Raw genomic sequence first — 18,397 nt, forward strand, 5'->3', positions numbered from 1 at the left:
AATCAAACCGCACTGTCACCAAACCGTCATCACTCTTGACGGGAGACCTGTGCCCTGAGAGCAGGTAATTGGTTGATGATGATGAGGATTTACTCATATAATATATGTCCTCCCTTCCCGCCCAAAGTAAGCAACTAAGTAATCAACTTGATTTTTGGCATTGGCTTAGTTAAAAGAATGGAGAGTGTCATAGGCTAAAGTTAAATATGTTACTCTCCCGCGTCACCGATAATGATAGTAATATTCGGCTGTAATATAAACGGTGTCCACGGGATTTGTTAAAAAATTGGTTGTCTGTAAAGTCGGCTTACTGACGATAGTTGAACGTGACAACGTCGTAAGAAAATACTGATGTAATGGTTGCATTTTTCAAAAGAAAATTTTAATTTTATTTGTTTGACAGATATTATCGTTGCTATAAACATTTGACACCACATTCACTTTTCACTGCACTTCATCCTTGCCGAAAACATGTAAATGTATTATTGTACAGAAGCTGTCCACGCGGACGCATCGCTCACTCAAGTAGGAGAGAGACAGATGTCGAACGCGGAGGCCGACTGTGCTGACTCTTTGTCGCTCGTTCCGCGCTCTCGCTTGCAAGTTCAAGAATGGAACGCCTCAGAGCAAGGTAACGCCGCATACGTCATGTTTTTGCGTGCATGCAGCCGGCTCCATCGAATTATAAGACATTGTCACGTCAAAACCGGAATAAATGTGGACGAAAAATGCGCGGGCTGCCGCTATATAAATTTCAGGTTCGTTTATTCCTAGTACCTACGTTGAACAGTTCTGTTGGCAGAAATTTTTCGCGCTTTTTTAAGGAAAAATTTAACTTCCTTACCTGTGAACTAATGCAATGAAAATATTGACCCGTCCGATCCCACAATGTGTATTTTACGAATATTTTCACAATATTCTCAGGTCAAGTGTACACTTAACAAAAAAACAACCACGAGATTTTACGTTAGCCGGTCGTTTAGTATGGTACAACCAACAATTATAACGAATAGGTTTGTAACAAAGATTATAAATACTATAATGCATGGATATTAAAAGAAAATCACGCTACACAGATAGTTACATCAACAAAGTGTAGAAAAACATGACTATAAAAGCATAATTAGCGTATTGTGACTTTATTTACTGCTAAAATATGAATTTTTTATTACATAAATACAGTCTACATAATGACAACGATTTTTTGATGTGCATGCAGAACATTCGTTTCATGGCAATGGCATTTACAACTAAGCATGTCGTGCGTTAACGACGTCCTTTTACTTTGTTTAAAATGTTCAGCTTTCCTAAAGAAGTGTCTATTCCGAAACAACGAAAAAACACTGTTCTCTTAATACAAGACATTGTGAAGCCTATTTACCATGTGGCGTCATTATTTGGATTATTTCCCTACAGGATGAGGTTTCAGAAAACTTCGAATTATTTCATAATTATACGCAAATCGATCTACGTCAATTCGCTATGTGGAATAACAGTCGTTATGGTTGTTTTTGCGTTCCTGGCCCTGCATATCCAGGATGTGTTTTTGTCCAGCGAGAATGCTTCGATGACCGAAGTTTTAATGACTCAAATGAACTACGTACTCGAATTGGTCTCACTGGTGATGTTCTGCGCGGTCGCATACATCTCTGCTTTTCTTAATCGTGCATCTTATCTGAAGATTATAAATACGGTAACAACAACTTGGTACGATACTCCGCCTAACAGAAGAAATCAAAGTATCCTTTCTCGTCTACAATTTCAAGTAAACTTTATAGCCATGGGCAGCCTGTTTGCTGTTTTAACATTGCAACTTGTTGTAAACTTCACCAGGGACAACAGCTTGTGGAAAATGATACTCGTCGCTTTGACATTCGATTTAACACAAATAATACAGTTCGTCACTCTTGCTTTGTACTATGTACTTGTTATGTTGGTAGTTGCTTTGTTAACCAACATAAACGAACATTGCTTGGAACTTGTAAGAGATAAGAAAAGTATATCTAATGGTGTGATTAAGGTGAAATCAAAGCAATTTGTTACACTGCGGCAAATGGAGTTGGCTTACGTTAAAGCGTTTGAAATAAAAACGTACATAAATGAGGCGTTTCAAGGACCGATTCTCGCTTCTGCAATACAGTGCTTTCATTCGATGGTGAGCGAGGCACATATTATATACCACGGTGTTGTGGTGGAAAAGAATCTCACAACACATGATGTCATCAACTGTTCAATTTGGATAATTTATCAAATTTTGAAAATTTATTTACTAGCGTACGCTGGTAACTTGCTAAAGCTGGAGGTACCTATATAATGCGTTGCAATTTTTTTATTACATAAAGCACATTTCTAAATTAAAAATGAATATTTTCAGGCACTGAAAATTGGTCAAACTCTGCACAACATTCCAACGGAGAATCAGGATTTAAGATGTTTATTAGAGGTATGCTCATTATAGTTCAAATTATTTATTGTACCTACGCAAAATTTTGAAATCGAAAATTTGGCAAATACCTACCAATTATTTAAAAAAACACATCATCCGAAACAAAACATTCCATCCTCCTGCCGTATTACTACTAAATAGTCTGTTTAAATCAGTCGAATATAAAAAAAAATATTATTAGCGCAGAACGCTGATACGATTATGTTAATAAAATCGATAAGAGACCAAATTAATAGTAATTAATAGTTAATTATTATTATTATAATGTTAATTAAATTAAAAGTATAGCCTATTTTATCTACCAATTTGAATCTTTAATAATATTTTTGTTTCTTGTAATTTACTAATACAGCCTTTCATTGAATATCTTTGTCCTTCTTATAATTCAAAAAGCCTAGTGCCTGCGTTTTACGACACAGTTTATCACAGTTTTTTACTAACTTCGTGGAAACCGTTTGTTTTCCTATGATAAAAAGAAGCCTATGTCAAAGTCAAAGTCAAAGTCAAAAATATCTTTATTCAAGTAGGCCCACAGGTGGCACTTTTGATGCGTACATAAGAATTACACGGTAGTGAGATGATGGCGATAACCACATTCGTAAACTTAAAACTAAAGCTACGAGGGTTCCAAACGCGTCCCGGTCTAAGAAGAAGCCCACAACAAACTTAGCCGGGTGTTTTTTTTTTTTTTTTTTTGTTATCGCCATCTCACAATGTAATTTTAAATTATTAGAAGAGCAACCTGGTTAGAGCAATAATTTACACCCAAGCTTTTTTATCGTTTACGTAGTCCTTTATACTATAATAGGACTTTTCTATAAGCTTACGTTTAATACAAACTTTGAACTTTTTAAGAGACATCTCCAAGATGTCAATTGGTAGTTTATTGTAGAATTGTATGCAATTTCCTTTAAACGAATTATGAATTTTATGTAACCTAGTATATTGCACTGTAAGTTTATTCTTACTTCTAATGTTTAAATTATTGCAGTCACATTTTTTCTTAAATTTAGAAATGTTTTTATGGACGTACATTAAATTTTCAAATATGTACTGACTATACACTGTCATTATTTTAAAATCTTTAAATTTATCTCTCAATGACTCTCTCGGACCCATTTTGTAGATAGAACGAACAGCCCTCTTCTGCAGCACGAAAATAGTGCTAATATCAGCAGCATTACCCCAAAGTAAAATTCCATATGACATAATGCTGTGAAAGTAACTAAAATATACCAGTCTAGCAGTTTCTACGTCGGTCATATGGCGTATCTTCTTTACCGCATAGGCAGCAGAACTAAGCCTGTTCGATAAATTATTTACATGAGGGCCCCATTGAAGTTTAGAATCTAACGTTATTCCTAGAAAAACTGTCGTATCCTCCAGTTTCAGTTCCTCATTATTAAGTAGTACAGTGGTTTTCACGTGTTTAACATTAGGTAAAGTGAATTTTATACAATTGGTTTTTTTTCCGTTAAGAACCAAATTATTAGCTTCAAACCACTGTACCACTTTAGCGAGAGAGTTGTTTACGTCGTCAAAAGCTAGTTCACGTCGATTTATTTTAAAAGTCAGTGATGTATCATCGGCAAACAGAACTATCCCGTGTTTATCCTTGGCAAGGTAAGGAAGGTCATTAATGTAAATAAGGAACAGAAATGGTCCTAATATAGACCCCTGTGGGACACCTATTTTCATAACTGATCCATTAGACCGTTTTCCATTCACGTCGACTTTCTGAATTCTATCGCGTAGATAGTTACTCATTAAGTCTAGAGCTACACCCTGAATTCCATAGTGGTGTAGTTTCCTAACTAACGTTTCGTGTTGAACACAATCAAACGCCTTAGATAAGTCACAGAACACACCAAGTGCATCACGTGACTCCTCCCAGGCTTCAAATATGTTTTGTATTAGCTCAACACCTGCGTCGATTGTTGAGCGACCCCGTGTGAAACCAAATTGCTTAATATGAAGTAAATTATACTTATGAAAATGGTAAAGTAATTGATTTAAAATGAGTTTTTCAAAGATTTTACTGAAAGTGGGTAGTACGGATACTGGTCTAAAGTTAGTGGGGTCAGAAGTACTACCCGATTTAAACAATGGAACTATTTTACTAAGTTTCATTAAGTCAGGAAACACACCACAATCTATACAATTATTAAATATTAAGGCTAAATCGGGTGCAACAATATCAATTAATGATTTGACAACGTTTACGGAAATGCCCCACAGATCATTTGTTTTTTTATTAATTAATAATTTAAAGGCTTTAATAACGTCAGAGCCACTAACATGCGTGAATTTAAAAGAATGGTTACACTCAGGCACATTTTCCTTTAATAGAGAGAGAGCCATATCTGGTGAAGAGTTTAATGATTCTGTTGTGGAGACGGGAATGTTGGTAAAGAAGGTTTTTATGTTACTCTCCATCCTTTCATAGATGAAAGGATGGAGAGTAACATAGGCTTCTAATTTTAACGGAGTAACATAGGCTTCTAATTTTAACGGAGTAACATTTTTGGCAAAGAGCTAGAGCTCTTTGCCAAAAATGAAGTTGATTTTTGCACTTTGGTTTATAGTACCTACCTATATTAGATAAAGATATGTCATTTAATTTTATATTAAAATAAAAAAACCTCTAAAAGCCATGCCAGCCATGGATCAAAAGATATAGTTATGCGGATGGGCCTTTTGAATGTTTTGTTTTAAAAGTGGATGTATATTTCCGTCAAACAAAGTATTTACTATGATTTAAGAAAAATCATGTATTTCCAAATTTCAAAAAAAAAAAAACTTTGGATCATATATCTGCAAAATGTGATGACTATAAAAGGTTTTGTCCAAATTTTTTTTGTCTACGCTAACTATCTTTTTTGAAAGTAAAGTTAGTAGTGAAAAAATTAAAACTTTGGAAGCTTATATATTTCCAAATGTGACACTTTACGAGTTTTTGTTGAAGATTATTTTTTGTTAGTAATTATGTTAACTACCCGTTTTTGGAAATAATATCCGTGAATTCGAAAAATAAAATCAAGATGGCGGAATGTAGGCAAGTAGTTTAGTCTCTAATGCCCTTTAGGTTATTCACTTTAGCACTCTTACAGATTCAACATTTTTCATCGCTTATGTCTTACCAACGAATTGAAATGACTGTATACGAGTATTTTCCACTTGATGCTACGCTCATGTATAATGTAAGATATATCTTGTTGTTTTTTTTTATAGTTATTGTATAATTTAGTGTTTTTCTAACTACGTATTTCTACAAAGTTATCCCAAATTGTTTTTTTTTTGGCTAATGTTACATTAGACATTAGCCAAAAAAAACAATCTTTACCTATCAGATATAGTAAAATATAATTAGGGTTTAATAAAACTTTAAAATTAAATAGTAAATGATAAGCAAAATTAAAACCGCATCTGAATGTAAAATTCTCGTTCTCTTTTTTTCCTGAGGACGTATTCGACCTTCGTTTTGCTGCGGAGGTCGCCAGTTAGTTAGAGACATGACAAAATTTCGTTCTGCGACGGCTAGTTCAATTTTGATCGCTAAGATTTGTTGATTATTTAGGTACCTACTAGATATATTCGGCACAATTTTAAGTGCCGCCATGACTTTAGCTAAAACCATTTACTAATTTTGGAATAAGTCTGCCTTTTTTTTGTATTTAGAACAGATATTTAATCCCTTTTTTTTATTATCTTCCCGATTTTTAACAATTCACCTATTTATTTAAAAAAATATCGTTTATCTAAAACTAGGTGTTAAATTACTATCCTAATATGTTAAATAAATGTAGACTAACATTAGTTATCCGTATTTATTAAACAACTACAATTATACTGTAATTATTAAGCAATACTGATTTCCGTTTTTAAATTTCAGATGTTAGCGTCTGCGACGATGTATTTAATAATTTTAGTTCAATTCGATAAAAAAGTATAAATACCAAAGTGTGTCCTTATTTTTTTATGCAGATACTTTTTAAATTATGCCAAAACCAAGAAAACAAGTCTGCTTCCAGTTTGACCAAGACCCCCCACATGAAGAAGAATGAAAAACAAAACTAGAAACAATTTACATTATTAAAAATACTCATCGGTTGAATTTAATAACTCGTTTTTTTTTAAATATTTCTCCGAATAGCGCGCAGTGAATGGCATGGCAGAGTACTTTTATCTGAATCCAAACTAAATTCTTCTGCAACTAGCTAGCTGCAACAAGATACAAGTTCCAGGAGAGATCGACCCAAAGGCATCAAAGCTGATATCCCGAGTCGAACTTTGGAACTCGCTTCTTGTTACCATTACATAGGCGATGAAGAAAATAAAACTGAAAAATCGTTCTTCAGTCACTTAAAAGCACTATGCAGAAATACTAGTTTTTTTACAGCAAAATATATCTTCCCTTCTTTCCCTTCCCTTCCTTCAACGTCCCAACAAAGCAACCAAACGATTTATTAACTAATGGTCGCATTATAAATGCAACAAACGAACAAAAAAGGCAAACACAAGTGTGTTTCTTTCTTCTTTCTTTTATCTTTCAAATCTTTTTTTTCTTTTGTTTTCCCTGCCTTCATGCCCTAAATAAGGAAACACCACACGATTTTTGGCATAGATTTAGTTAAAAGGACGGAGAGTAACACAGTGTACTTGGTCCTGGAATACATCATATTACATTGGTGGTTTACAGGAGCATTCATATTTTACACGCAAAATCTTTTGTCAGTCCAATAAGCGTTATTAAAGTTGTAAGAAATCAAACAGGACCTAATGAAGGCCAACACTTTATAAAGTTTTTTCTTGAAAGATGAAAATAACAATAGAATTATAATTAAAAATGAAACGTCTAAAAAAAATAATAATAAAGAAAAAATGTATTTATGGTACAATTATCACAATACACAACATATAATATAACAACAATCTTTTTTTTTAATTTAAGTCTTTCTATCTGTCAGTCAGTTCATCTCCAAAACGGCTGGACTGATTTTGATGGGATTTTCACGGCAGCCACGTATAGCATGCGGCGGGTAACAAACGCTAGGTTCTTTATTTCAGAAATCTTTCCATAATTCCACATTTCCCAAAGTTACTGCCATTCAAATTCAAAAGATAAATTCTTTCTAGGGTGTTGTTATCGGCTATGAAAGGGTTTCTCTAAAATTTACGTACGCGTACGAAATTGTGTGCAACGCTGTCATAAAATAACCAATTTATTGTATTGAATTTAAAATAGTGACTAACGATCAAAATTACATTTTTTATTTAAGCCAAGCCTGCCAGCCTGCGTTGGTACTGTGTGGTGGGCTTAAGCTCTCTGTGTAACAATGGCACGTTAATTAGTTGAACATGATAATAATTTGATAGGTACAATACCAAACCAAAAGCATCGGTTTCTAAGTTTTCATTTCCGTTAAACAACATTAATTAAAATCTAAGCAAAAAAATAAAAAAATATCAATTCAATCGTGGATGACGCTTCTTAATCAAAAAGGCACCATAGTTGTTGTTTGTGTTTATATTTTCTATTCATTAATCTGAGTTTGTCTTCAATAAAGTTATGGTCTTAATATTTTTTTTTGTTTATTCTTTCTCGTACGGAAAGGGCAAAGGTATTTCTCCGTACAGCCATTTCTTTAGTGTTTTATATTTATATTCAATCTCATTGGAAGGCGTTAACCCATGTCTTAAGTTTCCTTTCCACGAAACAGAATCCTAGTCTGGAAATTAAAGACTTTATTTGTATTCTTTGGTTACTTAAAACTTTAATATTCTAAAATAAAAATATTCATATTAAATTTCATAGTAAGATATAAAGCCATGTCTTCAGTAGAGTCATTTTTCCTAATTCGGGTAATTCAAAATTCTAAATTGTTGATGTAATATATTCATATAATCTTGTAAGCTTCCGTGTTCTTTAAATCTCTTGAGTAGTGCACGGGGTATCTTTGGTGGTTTATTAATCTCTGATAATTTGTCAATGAATAGAAAAAAGGCGGGAAACTTCGAAGCGAAAATCCTATAAATTTTCTATTCTAAACATAACAATTTCATACATCCAATCCCGATTTCCCTGGTTACTATTGGTGCCTTCGCCCTCCGTCTCTGCTGCAAATACCGAAGACTCATACTCGCCCTTGGCGTCTAAAGACCCGATGAACTTTTGAACTCCTTCCTCTTCCACTCCGCGTTCCTTCAGACTCCCTCTCCCCTTATATAATAACAAAATCGAACCAAAAGATTATATTACATAAAACTATTCCAAAAAGACATCTAAAAAAAAGTGTGTGCATGTAACCTTTACGCGCGATTGAAGTAAAACTTTTATTATTATGTATGCGTAAAGCGTTACTTCCGTCAAAAAAAATTGAGTTACCCTAGTCGCGCCTAAAGAAGTTTTACTTCAACAAAAATTTTACGAGACTCAAAAAACGCGCTCTCTCTACTCGAAAGTTCCCGCCTTTCCTTCATTAGTTTTTAAAATTCGCGGGCAGTTAAACTGTATGTTGCCATGTTGTAAACTTTTGTAGTGTTTTATTTAGTAGAAATAGTAGTAAACAATAGTAGAATTAATATAGGTAGTGCTGATACATAACTCAAAAATACCGTTCAGTTCGTAGTGATAGGTAGAAATCTATACGGTTAATTTTAATTCAAGAACTGGCAACTTTAAGGTAAATTAACTCGCCGCAGCAGCTGAACCGTGCTTAGAAATTTTTTCACGATTTTCGTTATTTTCAGTTTTCGTGTATTGCAGTAGTAATTACAAGGATATCTAATCCGATCCTGTTTTAAGATTCGTGGTTTCGATAAAGTTGCAACTGTGGATAGATTACATAAAATGGTGAGTATCATACATTGACTTTATTTCATGATTTCGGGAGCAATAGATTGGTTCATGTATTAACCAATAACATATTGATCACGTTTCATGATAATTTAAAAGAAATAATACGTACACAAAGGGTATTACAAGCACATTTTTCAATGGCATCATTACCGGCATGGCTGTAGCCATCTTGAGAACGGTAATAGGTAATGGCCGGTCGCCATGTCATACTTCTAAATCACATGTTTCTGAATAGGATACTCCTCTAGTTTCTGATTAAAATCCGAGAAGAAATAAATATATTTATCTTTATGTTTTGCTCACAATACATGTATGTCAGTTTCAAAAGCAAAACCGGCAGGCGATTAAGACTACTGGTGGAATCGATAATCGTTATCAGCGTTTAAGATGGGAAATTGGATTTTGTGTACGTCGTCACTATCATTCAACCAAACGCAACCAGAATACATTTCATACAGAAATTACACATACCCCTTGATTTAAAGTTATCCCAATAAATATATATTTTTTTGGGGTTATGTTTGTTGATACGTATTCCTTCCTGTTGATTAGAATAGTAACTACATAACTAGTTTTTTTCAGACTTATCAATGGAATCGGAATTCTAACAGTACTTAGATGACTAAAAGTCTGTACAGCATACTCAATTTACAACATTTATTTAGCCTACTTAACATTGGTGAAAAAAATAAATAAACATTGTTTCTAAACCAAAACCGGCCTCCAATATTTGAAGACATATCATCAATAGCCTAAAACAATACATTGCTGGATTAAATACCTCTCCAATGGCAGGATTTGCCCATAATCACCACACTGCAGGTTTGGTGATCACAGTAGATCGCAGCACATATAATACTGCTGCTCGTTCTACATTTTATTTCTTTAGTAGTACGAATTTCGCGGGCAGAGGAGGGGCAGTGTATTCCGATCTGCCATCATCGCACGGTACACTAAAACCTCAATATAAATTATAAAATTCCGAATCAGATGGACGGAGGTGTGGTGCACCCCCATCCTGGTGTGGTCCACGGGGGGGTCCCTGGTGGGGTCCCTGGAGTGGTGCCACACGGGATGCCAGTGCACGGCGCGGGGCCAGACGGTGAGCACCCACCCCATGGTCCGCGCCGCCGCTACCAGAACCGCCCCAAGCCACCCAACAACTTGGAACGTCTGCCACTGGATGAAGCTGCTAAGAGGGTAACTTTTATAATAATATACCTACCATCAGCTTAGTAACTGTCTAACTAGTATGATAGACAATATCAAACAAGTGCAGGGTGCATACAAAAGATTTAAATTAGATTGACGTAAAACAAAAATCATTGAATACTAGTCAGAAGTAGCACTGACTAGAATAGAATACAAAAACTTAATTGCCATAAAAAACAGAAAACTACTCGGAAACCAGTACTGGTACTTCGTGCTAGGGTGCAAAGGTGGTACTAAAAGTGGGTTCCGAAACTTACTAGTGTAGAAATATCATCAGAAGACCTAAGTTAATCAGTGGATATTGAGACAATTCATTTCTATTAATTTCACATAAAAATATTGATTTTACTTCCTTAATTGCTGGGTTCAAACCCGGCTCCCTTGAAAGTGATTGAAATGGTCCATAAATTAGTGACATCTGCATATTGTCTGCGAAAGGTACAGAAGTAATTTGTGGGATTGAGTACACGCTTTTATAATATAATTCCTAAGGTAATTTTTGAACTAGCAATGCATAAGTTTAAAGAATATGCTTGGAAGCATCCAGCTCCGCTTTCATCTCTCACAAGATAGAAAAATGAATGTTAAAATGTTAAATAGAAATTGTCGATGTTGGAAAAGAGCAACTGCTGAGTTTCTTGCCGGCTTCTTCTCCGTAGAATCTGCCTACCGAAGCCTCTACTGTGGTAGAGTCACTACACACAGACAGACTTGATGTTTCAAAAGTGCTTATTATGTTTCACAAGTGGCCTACTTGAAATAAATGAATTTTGATTTTTTTTTGACTGAAGCCAAAGTCCTATCCACTGGAATATTGCCCTATTGGATGATCTATCGTATTTATCATCATTGTCATCATTAACAAGCTATTTTCTAATCTCTCCAAAGCATGGATCTCCTCTGAGAAGGGTTTAAGGCTATCCACCACATTGAACAATTCAAGAATAGAAAAAGTCAGTGAATTTCTTCAACTGATAGTATTATTGTTATCAGGAAATGGAGTCATTGCCGATGAAGACCCCAGTCTCAGTGCTTCAAGAGCTGTTGGCTAGACGTGGGACTGTGCCCAAGTATGAACTGGTGCAGATTGAGGGCATGATTCATGAGCCTACTTTCCGCTACAGAGTCACTGTTGCTGATTTAGTGGGTAAGTCTATAATATAAATTATAGAAAGCAATTTTGTTTTACATTAATTCTTGAAAAGTTTAACTATAAGTGGTGCTTACACCATTTACAATCTTTTTAGCATTAATTATATTTTATTAAATAATATATTAGTTACAGCAGTGACTAGAGAGACTAGACTAACTTGCCATAATATTAGATTATTGCTATAATACTAGGTTAATTTACTGATGATATTCTTATACAGCAATGGGCACTGGCAGGTCAAAGAAGGAAGCCAAGCATTCCGCTGCCAAAGCACTGCTGGACAAGTTAACTGGAGCCACCCCAGCTGATCAGTCCACCAACGGAACAGTGCCAGAAAAGTAAGTAACACTATCAGGTTTATATGAGATGGGTAAGCAATTTTTGTTATGACAGTGTAATTTGTGTTCCAGAGATATTTCTCATATTGTTATAATAATTACTGTCAAAGTCTGCAAATCCTATAACTCTTTTTGGAATCGCCCTGCAGTGGGCTCAGAGTAATGGACTAATGATGAGGAACAATTAGAAAATTATATTAGGCTATATAGTACAAGTAATGCATAATTCAAATTTTAAGGAAATGGTATACTTGTCACTGTCATATCAACCCATTACAGGCCCACTACAGAGCATGGGTCTCCTACCACAAAGAGAAGGGTGTTGTCCACCACACTGGCCCAGTGTGTATTGGTTGATTCCACACACCTTTGAGAACATTGAAAACTCTCAGGTACACAGATTTCCTCACGATGTTTTCCTTCACTGTTGAAGCAAGTGATATTTTAATTACTTAAAACCCATGTAACTTAAAAAAGTTACAGGTGCATGCTGGGATTCAAACTCGTCCACCCAAAAGTGAAGTTCAGCCCCTACCCTTTTTGTCTTTTACCTGTATACTATTTCATAATAAACTATCTATAGAATACACTTTTGGGACAGACAGACAGACATTTCTGCCGGACTTATTTCTGCCTAGTTTTTTAATAAAATAAGTTTTGACTAAAGCCATTGTGTGACCTCCTATCTCAGCACAACTGTGGTATCGTCATTCGAAGATAAGCTGATGGGCAATCCTGTAGGCTGGCTGCAGGAGCTGTGCATGTCTCGCTTCTGGCCACCACCCTCGTACCACGCGGAGAACGACGAAAATGTTACCAGGCGTAAGTTCATTGAAAATAATGTAACTTAAAGCATACAACTGTTTGTTGAATAGTGTAGGTGAAACATGCACACCTCTCATAATATCAGATAGCTATGGCTAAATTTGATTTGGAACACAAGGTCTGTACTAGCTTAAAACGTTAAGCTGCAATTTTAGTTGGAAAGCTAATTTACGAGTTCATTATAAAATCATTAATTTTATTCAAAAATTGTTATAAAGATGTGCAAAATTATATGGCAAGCTTCTATGCAAGTCTATGGTGATGACTTGTTTCAAAATGCACCAACAACAATAAATTTTCATGTATACATTCTTTAAATGCTATTAATTTGTAACAGGTCTGCCTCATGAGCGCCAATTCACTCTGGTATGCACGCTGCTGAAGCGCCGTGAAGTTGGCACTGGAAAGTCTAAAAAGCTGGCCAAACGGCAGGCAGCTTACAAGATGTGGCAGGCGTTGCAGGACAACCCGCCGGAATCCTTCCAACCTGAGGAAGAGGTGTGTATTGAAGTGTTCATTTTCAATTATTTTGTACATGTGAAGTGTGTGATTGAAGAAGCTTTTGCCTTACATATTTTTTACATATTTACATAACGATAACAAATTACATAAAGTGTTAGAACATAATGCACACTAATCTTTATTGGAATTCACTGCAATGATTAAATCAATTGTAATGTATAAAATCCATAAACAATATTACCAAATAGCACCAAGATAGTGAAAACAAGATAAGATTTTTAACCTATATTTGTTCTATATTTGTTTGTTGTGATGATGTAAAAATAAAAATATTTGCACAGGTATTGATGGGGCAAACAAGAGGGTTGAACTTTATTTCTGTACTGTCCGATACAAAACATTAAAAAAAACCCTTTTAACTCTTATTAAAAATAAATAGTTAACATAAAATATATTAATGTTACTAATACCAGTATAATCCCCATGTTACAAACAGCAAAGAATAATATGTGTTAGGTGGAACTCTCGTTCGCCTGAAAGGTCATCAGATAGCACTTGGCCAGGTATTTTACTATCTTTCTGTCGGCCACTATTCTACTTTCAACTGACAAGTGTATTTGCAATTCTGTTCTGGAGTATAACCGCCAAGAAGCGGTTTCGCAAGAGAGTTTAGAGAAAAAGACGTCAAGAAAATATTGGTTTTTGATACAAAAATTAGTCTGTTAAATCAGTGATGTGTAACAAGTGTGTGTTCATGTAGTATGGGTGGCCCTGCTTTTGTGTTGTGAAATTGGTGTGTTGTGTGTTCTAGGGCGGAGTGGCGGCCCGCTATGCTGACTTGAAAGATAGTAAAATCTCCACACTCACAACGAGTCACAGCCACAAGGTGTCACAGTTTCACAAACACCTTAAACAGTCTGTCGGCCCGAACCTGGCCAAGTTGCAGGTATGATTTGATTCTATATGCATGGGTTGCTGTGTTGGCATCTGTTTGTGAAATAATGCATGGTACCTCTGTACACACATGCTGATTGTTGTTTGGTGTATTAGAATCTATTTTGAATCTTACCAAATAACAGTCTTAATCTTTCATTTGTAGATAGAGAAAAACCACTTATGTTGTGTTTAAAATCTATTTCTTATAATATTAAAATAATATAAACGTTATTTAAATTTTAGTTGGTGGTGTAAGCTTATAAATTGGTGGTGGTAATTTATGAATGTTTAGAACTTTTTTTTATAAATATAAAATAACATACTTAAAAACTGATTTGGGCAATGGTGAATCTATAGATTTATGAAATGTTTCTAAATTGATACAATAACGGCACTATTAGGTTTAAAAAGCTATAATTTGTTATAAGTATAATATGTAAATAATTAACTTTCCATCCTTGCATTTGCAGGTGACTCCATTGAACAACAAGGATTTTAATTTTGTTCAATTCTTACAAGAGATTGCTTCTGAACAATCGTTCGAGGTAACCTATGTGGATATTGAAGAGAAATCCATGACTGGGCGCAGCCAATGCCTGGTACAACTGTCTACTTTGCCTGTGGCGGTATGCTACGGGTCTGGCCTCACTAGCAAGGACGCCCAGGCTTCGGCCGCCCAGAACGCGCTCGAGTACCTCAAGATAATGACAAAGAAGTGAAACACCTCCAAATCTCGCGACATCAATTGTTCACGCCTAGTGTCGACCTATGCCTATGTGAATGATAAATAAATAATGACCACAAAAGTTCTTCCAACGGAATACTTTCACAATGGGGTCAGACTATACGGCTTTGATTACATTACTGTTCGATCTACTAGTCTTCCGATTTTTGTATGCGCCTCGTAAATTGAACCTGTGCAATATTACTATAACTAATCATCAGTACACTTTGCGTCACTTCACCTCACAATTATTTTTACTTTGAGACCAATATATAAAATATATTGGTCTCAAAGTAAAGCTAATTAAACTTAGTAAGGTTCCAATAGCATAATAGAGGTGGTTCTTTTTCTGAAATTTCGTGGCGTTTTTACTACTATTTTATAATTTCTGCATCATACTAAGTAAAACCAGACTTGTGTAGTCTGATCCTTAAACGTCGACGATATTAGATTGCCGCACGATGGTCTGTGGTTGATGTCGCCAGGTCTCGAGTCTGTACTAATCTTTATTACCACTATCAATTTGAACGGCAAATAAAATGCCCATGTGCTGCAGCACTTCGGGCTATGCTGTCTATCTGGCATATTTGCAGTGCGCTACTTGTGAATTCTAATTCTCTTCAAAAATAGAAACAGTTGCATGTATTTCTGTGTACAAATGAATGCAGTGAACCTTCTTTGGTTTTTTTTCAGACCAAAGATAAACTCAAGGTTTGTTAAAACTGGTACGGATAGGAATAGGGTCCTATCCTGTACATAGTGCCGCATAATAATGTATAACTTTTGTGATGGGTTGCCAACTATTTGTTGCAGTATAAAACATGACTGAATTGTGGTTGTATTTCACTCATTGCAAATTTCGTATCAAGATCAATAATGTTGCTGGATACTAATACTTCCTTAAAAGGAGAATGCCGGAACACGGTTTTGTTTGGTGCTTCATTCAAATTGGTATCAAAATCAAGTTTTTGTTTTTTTTTTTAAATCTCTTAAATCCCAAGCCGACGACGGTTAAAAATCTTTTAAGTAAATAAATTAGTGGTTCTATTATTTTCGTCATGTTGTTTAAATCTACTTACAAAAATCAAAAGATGTTCGTCACTTGTGTACGTAAAAAACAATACAAAACGAAAATACATATTATGACCGTACCATCAATACAATAATCGCATGTGTCAAAAATAACCTTAATTCACCAACTTCATTTTCAGCTTGTAACTCTGAAATCCGGCGAACTAGAGTTTCGATGGTTTTGGTAATGTATTGTGATTATTAAACCCTTCAAAATGAGATATTTTCCATGAAGGCACCTTATAAGTACTATGTGAAACCAAATCCCATATTATCTCCGGCATTCTCCTTTGCACATTTTGGAGACAGGTGCCTGAGTAAAGCCGTTTCAGAAAAGTTCACGAATGCAGATCAAGTTAATTGGATTTTATTCCATTTTATTTTATACTAATCTCATACCCAGGTACTTGAACATCGTGCATTTCTATGACAAATTCTGAGAAGTTGTTGTGTTTTAATGGTGCCTTAATATTTAAAATGTTCAACAAGCAATAAATGATAGACTGGTAAATGATAGTGATAAAAACTTTTTTTTTTATAAAGCCTATGTTTATGTTAAACGTTATTTCACAAGTACAAAAATTTACAAATGTGTGCATGCTTTTAACTGCTAATGTGCGAGAGTAAATAGCATAGCCCGTAAACATAAAAGAAACAAAGTATGGAGTGGTCATATTACAAATACAAGCTATACTTTGCATAGAATTAGTGTAATTTTCCCAGCGTGGAAATTACTCAATAAATAAAAAAATTAAAAAAACAAAAAAAAATATATAAAAATAATTTAAAAAAAAAACAAAAAAAGTGTGGACTATAAATTTCCAGTTTAATATTCAGCATTATTTTAGGCATGTTTTTGCATTAATATTAAATAAAAATGAAATCATACTTACCCAAAATGTTAGCTTTTAATGTATTATAATAATTATTATGAAGTACTCAAAGTATAGTAGCCAATCCATGGTATTTTAGTTAGTCACTATAGTTTTGATTTGTTCTTTGTCCGGTGTGTTAAGGATTTTTCTAACATGCTGAGCATTAAACGGAAAAATATTCTCAGCTGGTACAGTCTTGTTGACGAACTGCCCGACCTTTGCTTTGTAGTTCTGCCGTTTGGTACAAAGTGCAAGGGTTGGAACTCGCAGGCAACTTGCGCTCCGGTGCGGAGGCAGGGTTGCAGATTGAATTTATTTTCATATTACCAGTGATCGTATAGGTTTTCTTTTTTAAACAATGTTGGAAAACTTTGCAGGGAAGCTGAGAACTAGGTGTTAGAGTGAGGTATCTCACTGAAATTAACGGATGCGAAGTTAGGATCCCTTGCCTGTGAAAATGGGCATTATTTTAATGCAAAGTATAGAGGTTGTAACAATTCTACCGTACAGCGTCGTCGTCGCTCGCCGCGGCGCAACGACGAGGACTCTGCACTCACACAGTTTCTTTTAAATTGAATGGTGTGAGTTCGACCTGCCCTTACTATAAACATCGCACTGTTCAAGTTAGAAAAGACTTATTTGGAGTAAAGGAATGGAGTTCTGTTCAACCAAGACCAACTAAATAAAATTATAATGTCCGACCATCGAGGCATCGAAGTTCACTTGTTATATTTTTATGTTTAGTCAGTCTTGGTTTTACTTTAAATGTAATTAACGTATACCTAGATTATTGACACTAGTAAAAAAATTAATATAATATTTCCTCCCTCGCTTAAATATGTAGTTGTTTCATTATAAAAGATGTATTTTTTTGCTATGCATTATTCTGCTCTTACAATAAAGTTTGGTGTTGCTTAGAAATGTATTTTTATTTTAGCTGTGGCTGTTACAATCATTAAAGGAGACTTTTTTATCTGCAAAATAGTGTAAAGCTGACAATATTACTACAGATGCACATGAATAATGGAGATTTCTTTACGTGCCACTGGAAGAACGAGTTGGTGGTACGACGAGGAAGCGAATAAATCGGCCTATCCTGTCCAAACCGCTGAAAAATAGAACGTTCGCAAATGTGCTAATGCCTCCAAATTATTCTTGAATTGGAGCTTTATACCATACTTGCTGAAGTTTATGGAGCTCGACGAACACATAGTCCACTCGTGATGAACTCTGCTTTAGGCTCCATAACGCGACGAGGCCACTAACTTTACTGGCAGTCCGCCGTATGTTTCCGAGGGGAACACTTTCGTTATGGTTGGCGATGTTACGTGCTCTTAAAAAACTTCATATGGCGGTAGGCGTATTATTCCGTTAAAAATTAACCACCATACACGAGCCGATTCCACACTCACATTTTGTGCTTAAATCTATCCATTAAATCCATCAAACTATGGAGTTACATTTGGAGACGGTCAGAAAATCGGTGAGAAGTTCGT

At 35.0% G+C, this 18,397-nt stretch overlaps 2 protein-coding genes across 2 annotated transcripts; both read left to right on the plus strand.

The window, feature by feature from the left end:
• The first annotated feature begins 1,486 nt into the window (after window positions 1-1,486).
• Window positions 1,487-6,398, plus strand: LOC120628803. Its single transcript, XM_039897424.1, has 4 exons — window positions 1,487-2,302; window positions 2,375-2,443; window positions 5,557-5,646; window positions 6,339-6,398. Exons 1-4 carry the CDS (start codon window positions 1,502-1,504, stop codon window positions 6,396-6,398), a joined length of 1,020 nt encoding a protein of 339 aa, XP_039753358.1. The 5' UTR covers window positions 1,487-1,501.
• Window positions 6,399-9,115: 2,717 nt separating this feature from the next.
• LOC120628615 (interferon-inducible double-stranded RNA-dependent protein kinase activator A homolog) lies at window positions 9,116-17,497 on the plus strand. The gene is made up of 8 exons (XM_039897077.1): window positions 9,116-9,299; window positions 10,296-10,505; window positions 11,511-11,664; window positions 11,891-12,008; window positions 12,700-12,830; window positions 13,171-13,331; window positions 14,107-14,241; window positions 14,702-17,497. The coding sequence occupies exons 1-8, from the start codon at window positions 9,297-9,299 to the stop codon at window positions 14,948-14,950; spliced, it is 1,161 nt and encodes a 386-aa protein (XP_039753011.1). The 5' UTR covers window positions 9,116-9,296; the 3' UTR covers window positions 14,951-17,497.
• The last annotated feature ends 900 nt before the right edge of the window (window positions 17,498-18,397 follow it).

This window comes from Pararge aegeria, chromosome 13 (assembly GCF_905163445.1).
Source record: "Pararge aegeria chromosome 13, ilParAegt1.1, whole genome shotgun sequence".
Lineage (NCBI taxonomy): Eukaryota > Metazoa > Arthropoda > Insecta > Lepidoptera > Nymphalidae > Pararge > Pararge aegeria.

What these genes read in the sequence shown, in the direction of transcription:
- LOC120628803 (XM_039897424.1), top strand. Translation starts at nt 1,502, where the DNA reads ATGGTTGTTTTTGCGTTCCTGGCCCTGCATATCCAGGATGTGTTTTTG. An exon ending in GTAACTTGCTAAAGCTGGAG is followed by an intron (nt 2,303 to 2,374) that starts GTACCTATATAA and finishes GAATATTTTCAG; the next exon opens with GCACTGAAAATTGGTCAAAC. An exon ending in ATGCTACGCTCATGTATAAT is followed by an intron (nt 5,647 to 6,338) that starts GTAAGATATATC and finishes TTTAAATTTCAG; the next exon opens with ATGTTAGCGTCTGCGACGAT.
- LOC120628615 (XM_039897077.1), top strand. An exon ending in TGGATGAAGCTGCTAAGAGG is followed by an intron (nt 10,506 to 11,510) that starts GTAACTTTTATA and finishes TATTGTTATCAG; the next exon opens with GAAATGGAGTCATTGCCGAT. An exon ending in CACTGTTGCTGATTTAGTGG is followed by an intron (nt 11,665 to 11,890) that starts GTAAGTCTATAA and finishes ATTCTTATACAG; the next exon opens with CAATGGGCACTGGCAGGTCA.